At 46.4% G+C, this 10814-nt stretch overlaps 1 protein-coding gene and 1 long non-coding RNA gene across 2 annotated transcripts in view; one reads left to right on the forward strand and one right to left on the reverse strand.

The window, feature by feature from the left end:
* The first annotated feature begins 317 nt into the window (after nt 1–317).
* On the forward strand, nt 318–9645 carry LOC308580428 (uncharacterized protein). The gene is made up of 6 exons (XM_081182027.1): nt 318–486; nt 2016–2142; nt 2539–2616; nt 4040–4123; nt 6056–6300; nt 6883–9645. Exons 1-6 carry the CDS (start codon nt 334–336, stop codon nt 8674–8676), a joined length of 2481 nt encoding a protein of 826 aa, XP_081038153.1. The 5' UTR covers nt 318–333; the 3' UTR covers nt 8677–9645.
* LOC308581393 overlaps nt 9616–10814 on the reverse strand; it is a 30874-nt gene continuing 29675 nt past the window's right edge. The window contains exon 2 of the long non-coding RNA XR_014005047.1: nt 9616–10216. This is a non-coding gene — a long non-coding RNA (uncharacterized lncRNA). The remainder of the gene's footprint in view (nt 10217–10814) is intronic.

The following is a 10814-nucleotide window of genomic DNA, read 5'->3' on the forward strand; positions in this document are numbered from 1 at the left end:
AATTTATTATTATTTATTATTATTATTCCCAGCCCCCCACCTTTTCACCAAAAACATCGCATACCACCAAGGAAGACAAGTCTTTTCAGATACAGCAGATTCATCCGCTTTGGCCTTTCTGCTGAACTCTTCACAAAAAAGGCACTTCTTTTGTCTTCCTCTGCCTCCCTTGCAAACCCTTAGCCAAGAGATCTCAGAGCCCGGCTCCCTCCCTCCCCAATAACCAGAGCGCCTTTCTCAATGCCACCCACGGGCATCGCTGAGACACTTCGGGTTCCCATTCGCAGGCGGCCAGCGCAAAGGAAACAGCTGCTGCTGCTGCTCCTCGTTTGAATGGGAGCCGGAGGTGAAGGCGGCGCGGCGTCCTTCCCTGTCCCTATGGTCCATTGTGAAGGCGCTCAGGGAGGTGGCCTCCTCGCGAGTTTTCCTCCCGAAGAGGAGCTGGGCCAGCAGAGAGAGAAGAGTTCAGGGTGCAATGCAAGAAAGGTCGGGGAGAGCATGCCAGATCTTGCCTTCTTTGCATTGCACGACGCTCCTGCAAGGCAGGCCAGCGTGGATGTTCTGGGGAGGCGCGGCTCCGGGTGCAAAGCGGTTGATGGTGGTGAAGGAGCGCAGCTTTACACGCACCAGAGTTTTTTGGGGTGGGCGTGGGGCGGGTGGGAAGAGAGAAATCGGGGAATCTCCTTTTTCTGTCTCCTAGGCATGGTGGGAAATCCCAGGGATTGCTTTAATTAATTCAAAGATTTGTTGCATTTGTTGTTGTTGTTGTTGTTGTTGTTGTTGTTGTTGTTGTTGTTGTTGTTGTTGTTGTTGTTTAGTCGTTTAGTCATGTCCGCCTCTTTGTGACCCCCATGGACCAGAGCACGCCAGGCACTCCTGTCTTCCACCACCTCCTGCAGTTGGGTCAGGCTCATGTTTGTAGCTTCGAGAACACTGTCCCACCATCTCGTCCTCTGTCGTCCCCTTCTCCTTGTGCCCTCCATCTTCCCCACCATCAGGGTCTTTTCCAGAGAGTCTCCTCTTCTCATGAGGTGGTCAAAGTATTGGAGCCTCAGCTTCACGATCTGTCCTTCCAGTGAGCACTCAGGGCTGATTTCCTTAAGAATGGATGGGTTTGATCTTCTTGCAGTCCATGGGACTCTCAAGAGTCTCCTCCAGCACCAGAATTCAAAAGCATCAATTCAATCAGCCTTCTTTATGGTCCAGCTCTCACTTCCATATATCACTACTGGGAAAACCATAGCTTTTACTATACGGACCTTTGTTGGCAAGGTGATGTCTCTACTTTTTAAGATGCTGTCTAGATTTGTCATTGCTTTTCTCCCAAGAAGCAGGCGTCTTTTAATTTCATGGCTGCTGTCACCATCTGCAGTGATCATGGAGCCCAAGAAAGTAAAATCTCTCACTGCCTCCTTTCTTCCCCTTCTATTTGCCAGGAGGTGATGGGCCCAGTGGCCATGATCTTTGTTTTTTTGATGTTGAGCTTCAAACCATATTTTGCACTCTCCTCTTTCACCCTCATTAAAAGGTTATTTAATTCCTCCTCACTTTCTACCATCAAGGTTGTGTCATCTGCATATCTGAGGTTGTTGCATTTATACCCCATCTTTTCCTCCAGGGAGTCTACGTGGTCCTCGTTTAATTCCCCTGCACAACAACCCTGAGAAGTAGGCTAAGGCAGAGCCCTGGTTCACCCACTGAGCTTCATCTTGGCTGGACGGGGATTCGAACCTGGGTCTCTCGGGTCCTGGTCTGATACTTTAACCACGACACCACATTGAAATACATTTTAATGTATTTTTATTCTTTGTTGGAAGCTGCCCAGAGTGGCTAGGGAAACCCAGCCAGATGGGTGGGGTACAAATAAATTATTATTATTATTATTATTGGAGTCGTAGAGTTGGAAGGGACCCCCAAGGGTGATCTAGTCTGACCCTCTGCAATGCAAGAATATATGTGATTGTTCCTAAACGAGGGTCCAACCTGCAATCTTGGCATTATTCGCTCTCTTCCAGGACCTGGTGACGTTTGAGGAGGTGGCTGTGCAATTCACCCAGGAGGAATGGGCTCTGCTGGATCCAGGCCAAAGAGCTCTGCACAGGGAGGTCATGGAGGAGAATTATGAGACAGTGACTTCTCTGGGTAAGGATGCTCCCACCCCTCCCCCGCCTCCAGATATATATATATATATATATCTGAATCGTAAACTGGAAAGTAGGGACGCGTGTGGCACTGTGGGTTAAACCACAGAGCCTAGGACTTGCCGATCAGAAGGTCGGCGGTTTGAATCCCCACGACGGGGTGAGCTCCCGTTGCTCAGTCCCTGCTCCTGCCCACCTAGCAGTTCGAAAGCACGTCAAAGTGCAAGTAGATAAATAGGTACCGCTCCGGTGGGAAGGTAAACAGCATTTCTGTGCGCTGCCCTGGTTCGCCAGAGTGGCTGGGGAAACCCTGCCAGATGGGTGGGGTACAAATAATAACTTACAATTACTATTACTATTTTGTGATCAGAAGCATTTGTTTTTGTCTCCTCGAAAGAATCAGATGTTAGCTCCTGCTGGGAAGAAGGAGAGGACCCGTTTCCCCAGGATCCGAAAGAAGAAGAGACATCAGCAGGTAGGTGCTCAGCTTTTGGTCTGGGAATAGAATAAATTGCCATTTCCAGTGTGTTATCATTTCTGACAGATTAACCTAGTGGTTCTCAAACTTTTGGCGAGCTCTTGCTCCCTTGGGTTACATCAAGCGCGTCCCCAGTGCCCCCTACCCTATGAAAAGCATTATTCATAATAGCAGCTTGCAATGCATGGTTTCAAATTTTATTGTGTTATTTCACATTTATTCAAAATCCAATTAAAACTACGGTCATACTACGTGTTACGTCCGCTTCATGTTACGTTCTTTCAGGTTATGTCCCGCGGCGACCCGGAAGTACCGGAAAGGGTTACTTCCGGGTTTCTGCGCATGCGCAGATGCGCAAAAATGACGCCCCGCGCATGCGCAGAAGCAGCAAATCGCAACCGCGCATGCGCAGACACGCCGCTGCAGGTTGCATTCTTTTCATGTTGTGAACGGGCCTCCGGAACGGATCCCATTCGCAACCAGAGGTACCACTGTACGGTATTCAGCTTAACTAATTCAACAAGATTGATGGGTACCGACTTTTCGAAGCATGATAGGCATTTACACTTCCATTGTCCACCCCACCCCGTTCCTCCGCCCGCCTCTTTGCGCCTCCCCAGGTAACCCTACCGCTGCACCACCACCAGGGGGCAGTAGTATCACCCGCTTTGGGAACCGCTGGTTTAACCTCTCAGGCTATGCGTTCTTCCGGTGGGGAGAAGAATAGGGTTAAGCAAACTGATGGAAGGTAAAGCTCTCGCTACTAATCATGATGACTAATCATGAGCACCAGCAGCTGAAAGGGGCCATTGCCTTTACTTCCTCCTTGTGGGATTCCCATATGGATCCAGTTGGCCTTTGTAGGGATGTTGCAAAAGCAGAACAGATGGATTCATGAAAGAGAAAGCTCTCAGTGGCTGCAAGAGGACAGCGCTTGAGGGCTGTTGCCTTATGTCTTTTGGGCTTCCTGGGGGACGCTGAACGAGACAGGCTTTTGGTGTGATCCAAAGGACTCTCCTCACAAAGAGAATCTCTTCTCATGGGAGACCACATGGTCAAATGTACCAGCTTTCCTGTAACTTTAACAAGGCATTTGGGTGGTTAACATCCTGTATCCTTTTAATTTTTTTGTGGGGGGTATTATTTTGTTTTGTTCTTGTTTTTAGTTTGTATTTTGTGTTTTTTCACCTTGTGTTTTTATGCTGTGAACTGCCCTGAGATATTCAGATGAAGGGTGGTATACAAATTATTATTATTATATTATTATTATTATTAGCCAGGTGAATCCTGCTGGATCCTATCATTCAGCTGGAGATCAATGCATTTTCCTCTGGGCTTTTTGGGAGGAGGCTATAGCAATGGGTGGACATGGAATATATTTTGTCCTTGGAAGCAACTAGCCTGTTTGTTTCTTTGAAAGAAATCCCCAAACCGGACTTGATGTCTTGGCTGAAAGAAGAAGACCCAATTAGGTGGGGCTCGGAGGAAGTGACGAGATGGGCAGGTACCAATTTTATTTTATTTTTAGAAAATCTTTATTAATTTTCACATAGACAAATATACACGAGTTACATAACATATAAAACAGAAAATGATGCAAATGAATAGAAACGATGAAATAAGTAAAGATAAAGAAACAAACATAAACAAATACAATATATTACACTTATATGACAGATTAAAATATATAACTTCCAATAATTCTCATTATACTACTTATATTATCTGTATTCCTTGCACAGATTCATATTGTTTTGGGGTGTTTTTTTTGGTGTGTGTGTGTGTGTGTGTGTGTGTGTGTGTGTATATATATATATATATATATATATATATATATATATATATATATTCCACTATTATATTTTATGTAATTCTTGGTTACCAGTATCACTCTATTTCTGCAAGTATCTTATTGTTTGTACGGTACGTTTTAAAGTATTCTATAAATATTTTCCATTCCCTATAAACCTCGTGGTTTGACACTCCTCTAATTTTTCCAGTCAATTTTGCTAGTTGCAGGCATTCTATCATAAGAATTTGCCACTCTGTAATCATTGGTAAGATTTCGTTCTTCCAATTTCTTGCCACTGTTATTGTGGCTGCCGTAATTGCGTACATAAACAATGGTCTTCCCCCCCCCCCCATTGGTAATATACCTAATAGAAAAATTTCTGGTCTTTTTAGAAATGTGAGTTTGAATAGTTTTTTTTACATTCACTATAAATGTTATTCCAAAATTCACGGATAACTTCGCAGTTCCACCACATATGGTGGCAGGTACCGATTTTAAGAGACGTCTTGGGAAAGATTATGATGTTAACAAAAACTGTGGGACGATATCTGGGCTTGTTAGATTAAATCCAAATATTGGCGGTGGCAACGGCTGCATACATCCCATAACTTGATTGAACCCCCTCCCGGCAAGAGTCCCTGTCTGTCTTATGTTTACATCTGAAGGCAGCCCTGTTAGGGAAGCTTTTAATGTTTGATGTATTTTAATATTCTTTTGGAAGCCGCCCAGAGTGGCTGGGGAAGCCCAGCCAGATGGGTGGGGTATAAATATATTATTATTATTATTATTATTATTATTATTATTATTATTATTATTATTACAGTGGTGCCTCGCAAGACGAAAAGAATCCGTTCCGTGATTCTCTTCGTCTAGCGGTTTTTTCGTCTTGCGAAGCAAGCCCATTGACGGATTAGAGGATTAGCGCTATTAGCACTATTAGCGGCTTATCTGCTGATCGGATCAGCTGATAAGCGGCTTAGCGGCTTAGAAAAAGGGGGGGGAACCCCGCAGGAACTCGCAAGACATTTTCGTCTTGCGAAGCAAGCCCATTGACGGATTAGAGGATTAGCGCTATAAGCGGCTTTTAGCAGCTTATCAGCTTATCGGATCAGCTGATAAGCGGCTTAGCGGCTTAGAAAAGGGGGGGGAGGAAAAAAACCCCGCAGGAACTCGCAAGACATTTTCGTCTTGCGAAGCAAGCCCATTGACGGATTAGAGGATTAGCGCTATTAGCGGCTTTTAGCAGCTTATCAGCTTATCGGATCAGCTGATAAGCGGCTTAGCGGCTTAGAAAAGGGGGGGGGGAAAACCCCGCAGGAACTCGCAAGACATTTTCGTCTTGCGAAGCAAGCCCATAGGAGATTCATTTTGCGAAGCACCTCCAAAACGGAAAACTCTTTTGTCTAGTGAGTTTTCCGTCTTGCGAGGCATTCGTCTTGCGGGGCACCACTGTACTGAGGTCGGGGTGGTGCTGCGAGGGCTTCAGTGGGGTGAAGTTGCTCAGCCGATACCGGGACACAAATATCAACAGTCATCGATACCGGGAATCCCAACAGAATCCCCTGATCACTTTCTCCGGTCAGGGAAAGGTGGAGGAAGAAGAAGGTCTGTCTCAATAGAGATTATTCTTGCTCCATCTTACAGAGACCCAGAAAGGCCAGAATATCGACTGCAAGGTTGTCGGGGAGGAGGGCACTGCCCAAGATGCGCTGCTGGCGAGACCGTCAACCTCCGCCAAACCGCTGCCGTGGCTCGGCTTTGAGTGCGCCTTTTGTTTTGTGTCGCAGAAAGGCAAAAATGTGACGGTGCAGTGCAAGTTCTGCTTGCCGAAAGTGAAAACGGTGAGCGCCGCCACAACCTCCACGTCCAACTTGAAACGGCATCTGCAGGTAGGTGCCCATTGGAGGCTGAGCCTTAATGTCTGGCTGGCCACTGCCAGAAGTGGAGAGAGAAAGAGATAAAATTAAATTTCTGTTTTACATTTTAAAATATTCACTTAAACAACCTTAAAAAATATCAATGTTTCCCCTTCCTCTCTTTCCATGGTTCATTTTGCGCAACATAAATACCTCCATATTTTATATAAACTAAACCATTCCGTGTTCCATTATTACATCCATCAAAACTTATTTGCATTGTGGAATTTATCTTAATGCGACCCACATTTTCAAATACAATTTTCCTCCGTATATTCAGCAAACATTTTGCAATCTTCTCTAAATGTACGTTCTTCTTGTTCTTCTTGTTCTCTTGTTCTCAAAGTCGGGACTTTGCTCATTTTCCTTTGGGGGCTATAATAATAATAATTATTGTAGATAATAGTAAATATTATCATTAGGACCCATGGAAGGGATAGGGGGAAGTCAGGAGATTGAGAGCAATCTCGATATTCGGATTTTGAATTGATGCTTGTTGTATGTTTATATTTTTTAAAAATTATACAAAAAAAGTAGCGCTCTTTTCTTTTCCAGAAGCAGCACCCAGAGCAGCTCAGAGTCCTCGAGGCTGCGAAACGGAAGAATACAAAGAAGCACGACTTCTCCGAGGCGGAAGACGCGAGCGGCTTGAGACCTCCCAAGATGCCGGCAACCTTGGAGAGATGGGGGTCCAGCAGGGAGCCTGTCAGCCAGAAACTGCTGGATAAGAAACTGCTAGATTTCATTGTGGAGGAGACAGTGCCCCTGCAGCTGGTGGACAAGCCCTCGTTCATCGAGTTTGCTCGCCTGGGCCTCGGCAAGGAGCTGTCCATCATGTCCTCCAAGACTCTGAAAGAGAGGCTAGAAAAGAAGGCGTACCACATGCGGGAGGAGGCGGCCATGAAAATGACACGGGTACAGCATGTGGCGACCACTGCGGATTGCTGGACGCATGGAAGGAAGACCTACCTCGGTGTTACGGCCCATTGGATCAACCCGGAGACCCTAACCCGGGAGTGTTGCGCCCTGGCCTGCCGACGCCTGAAAGGACACCATGCCTACGACCTCGCCACGACTCTGCACAACATCCACGTGGAGTACAAAATCCACCACAAAGTGGTTTGCACCACCACGGACAACGGCTGTAACCTGGTCAAAGCCTTCAGAGCTTTCTACATAGACAAGGAGGCGGTGGATGTCGTGGACCAAGCAGACGAAGGGGACAACAACCAGCAGGAAGTGGAGTTTGTGGATGTCTGTAACATTCTGGACACTGGTGAATACAGGGCCGCTGAAGAAGAAATGTGCTTGCCCCCACACCAAAGGTGCGCAAGCTATACACTGAACTTGGTGGCCACCCAAGACATCGAGAGAGTCCTCAACTCTAAGAATTCTCCTCTGGGCGGTTTCAAGAAACACTTTTGCTCCTTGCTGGGGAAGTGTTCTAAGCTGTGGTCCAAACAAAAGCAATCGGTGATTACCGCAGAGTACATCAAAGACCAGTGCGGTGTCTTGCTCAGGGTCCCCAGTAAGACCAGGTGGAGTACCACCTACGATGCTCTGAAGCAGCTAAGGGATCTACTGTCCACTGCACCGCAGAAGATGGATTCCATCCTGGACTTCTGCTCCTTGCAGAGGATCACAGCTCCCGAGGCCCAGGTGGTCCAAGAATATTGCGAGATCCTCGCTCCTGTGGCCCAGGCCCTCGATATCCTTCAAAAGGAAAACGGCATGTTTATGGGTTACCTGCTCCCCACTCTCTACGCTCTGGACCATAAGTTGGAGGTGCTTGAGAAGAAGCCTGCAAATTGCACCTACTGCCGTCCTCTGGTGAAGATTGTGCGGGAAGGGATAAGGAAAAGGTTTGAGCCGATTTGGAAGGAGAGGAAGCTCTTGGTGGCTGCCTGCTTGCATCCGCGGTTCAAGGTGGACTGGTTAGATCTGTGCAACACTGAGATCGGCAAAAGTACCATGGAAGCTTTGCTGAGAGCCGAGATCCAGAGGGTGGTCACCGAGCAGGTCAAGAGCTCTTCGGAGAGGGAGTGCGCCGTCGACTGCGACGACGAGTTTTTCGGGATACAGTCCCGAAGCAAAAAGTCTGCATCGGACTCTGCCGAAGAGGAGGTCTCGAGGTACCTAAAGTTCCCCAACAGTGAGCTGTCTTCGCTCCATGCCTTCCCGCAGATTTTGAAAAGTTTCCTTGCATACAACACGGGCCTGCCTTCCAGCGCCGCTGCTGAGCGCCTCTTTGGCGCAGGGGGGAACGTAATGACTGTGAAAAGACATTCTCTGGCGGATGACATGTTTGAGCACCTGGTGCTTCTAAAGCAGAACAAAGGCGTGGTTTGAGGATCTCGCTCGTGCCCACGGAGATGGCACCGGATACCAGCTGAATTTCCTTATGCTGCCAAGGGGGACTCGCCGTTGTGCTGGAGGGGGGTGTGGTGAAAGAGGATTGGTGTTTCATCTGGGGTGGGGTTGTCCCAGGGCTTTTTTTCCCTGCTGGGAAAACTCAATTCCAGCACCCCTCAGGTGGGCACCATTGTTATTACAGCTGTACCTTGGAAGTCGAACAGAATTCGTTCTAGAAGTCCGTTCAACTTCCAAAATGTTTGAAAACTAAAGTGCGGTTTCTGATTGGCTGCAGGAAGCTCCTGCAGCCAATTGGAAGCCGCAGAAGCCCCGTCAGACATTCAGCTTCCAAAAATAGTTTGCAAACTGTAACACTCACTTCCGGGTTTGCATAATTCAGGAGCCAAAACATTCAGGAACTAAGCTGTTTGAAAACCAAGGCACGATTGTATAATGCAATTCTAGCCCTGTTCTCAGTCAGAACAGGTAGTGATCCCAGAGTCCAGCACAAAGACCTGTTAGCAATGTTACCAGCTGCCAGTGATGGCACCAGAAGCGGGTCTCTTTGCCCACAAAGGGTGGGTGGTGCAGTAAAATTTGGGGCACAGCTTTATGTGAACATTTGACCCAGCACAAAAGAGTTGTTGAAGGTAAAGCAAAACGAGATAAATTTCTTCTGTTCATTAGTTTTGTTAATAACAATACCGGCTCTCCCAGATCTCCAGTCACCCTTCTGGCAATGTGGAGCGGCCAGCTCCACCGAATGGAAGGACGCCAGTCGAACTCAACTTTTTAGAAATTCTGTCACTTTCTACTCCTCAGCAGACTTGTTTTCCTTCTCTCCGTTCTTTGTTGCTGTTGTAGTTATGTCAGTAATTGTTCTCAAGTGCTCAGCTTCTGTTTTCTCCATATAATTGTGAATATCAACATTTTAAAAAAAAATACAGATGTGCCATTTACAATGAATATTTGAATACTTTTTATTAGTTTTCTTAGCTTCATAGGTCACTTGACTGTACAAGTTACTTTACAAGCCCGTGCGTCGTAAGCCTGGCACACAGCTAGTATGTAGAACTCAAGAGTCTGGGGCTTGTGAGTTTGGTGGGGGGGAAATGAACAATCCATATCCCGCTAGAATGTAGATTTTGAGGTTTTCTTTATTCTCTTAACTGTGTCTTTTACACTTGAGAATGTTGGGGTGGGGATGAAAGGCTGAGGATGAGCTTTTTCTTTTGTTCACTAGCATGGAATTTGCCTTTTCCACATCTGCCATACACTGGGTCACCATCTTCATCACGATCATCTTCCTGGTCAGTTATCATCAGTTCAGACCCCATGAGCTTATATGTGAAATTAATATCCCCACCCCACCACTATACCCAAAACTTTATTTTTCCTTTTTTCCACATTGAATTGCATTTGCCATTTTACTGCCACTCACTCCTGTTGAAGAGGTCCTGAACGATTCAGTATTGTCGGCAAACTTGGCCACTGCGTTCATTGGTATTCTGACATTGTATTTCATATACAGTGGTACCTTGGTTCTCAAACTAGATCCGTTCCGGAAGTGCGTTCCAAAACCAAGGCGTGCTTTCCCATAGAAAGTAATGCAAAATGGATTACTCCGTTTCAGACCTTTTAAAAACAACCCCTAAAACAGCAATTTAACATGAACTTTACTATCTAACGAGACCATTGATCCATAAAATGAAAGCAGTAAACAATGTACAGTGGTACCTCAGGTTACATACATAGAATCATAGAATCATAGAGTTGGAAGAGACCACAAGGTCCATCGAGTCCAACCCCCTGCCAAGCAGGAAACACCATCAGAGCACTCCTGACATATGGTTGTCAAGCCTCTGCTTAAAGACCTCCAAAGTAGGAGACTCCACCACACTCCTTGGCAGCAAATTCCACTGTCAAACAGCTCTTACTGTCAGGAAGTTCTTCTTAATGTTTAGGTGGAATCTTCTTTCTTGTAGTTTGGAACCATTGCTCCGTGTCAGCTTCTCTGGAGCAGCAGAAAACAACCTTTCTCCCTCCTCTATGTGACATCCTTTTATATATTTGAACATGGCTATCATATCACCCCTTAACCTCCTCTTCTCCAGGCTAAACATGCCCAGCTCCCT

The sequence above is a fragment of the Podarcis bocagei genome (genome assembly GCF_964188305.1).
Source record: "Podarcis bocagei genome assembly, chromosome: 2".
In the NCBI taxonomy this organism is placed as follows: domain Eukaryota; kingdom Metazoa; phylum Chordata; class Lepidosauria; order Squamata; family Lacertidae; genus Podarcis; species Podarcis bocagei.

Coding starts and splice junctions, on each gene's coding strand:
- LOC308580428 (XM_081182027.1), top strand. CDS start 334: ATGGGAGCCGGAGGTGAAGGCGGCGCGGCGTCCTTCCCTGTCCCTATG. Junction 487..2,015: donor CAGGGTGCAATGCAAGAAAG/GTCGGGGAGAGC, acceptor GCTCTCTTCCAG/GACCTGGTGACGTTTGAGGA. Junction 6,301..6,882: donor ACTTGAAACGGCATCTGCAG/GTAGGTGCCCAT, acceptor TTTCTTTTCCAG/AAGCAGCACCCAGAGCAGCT.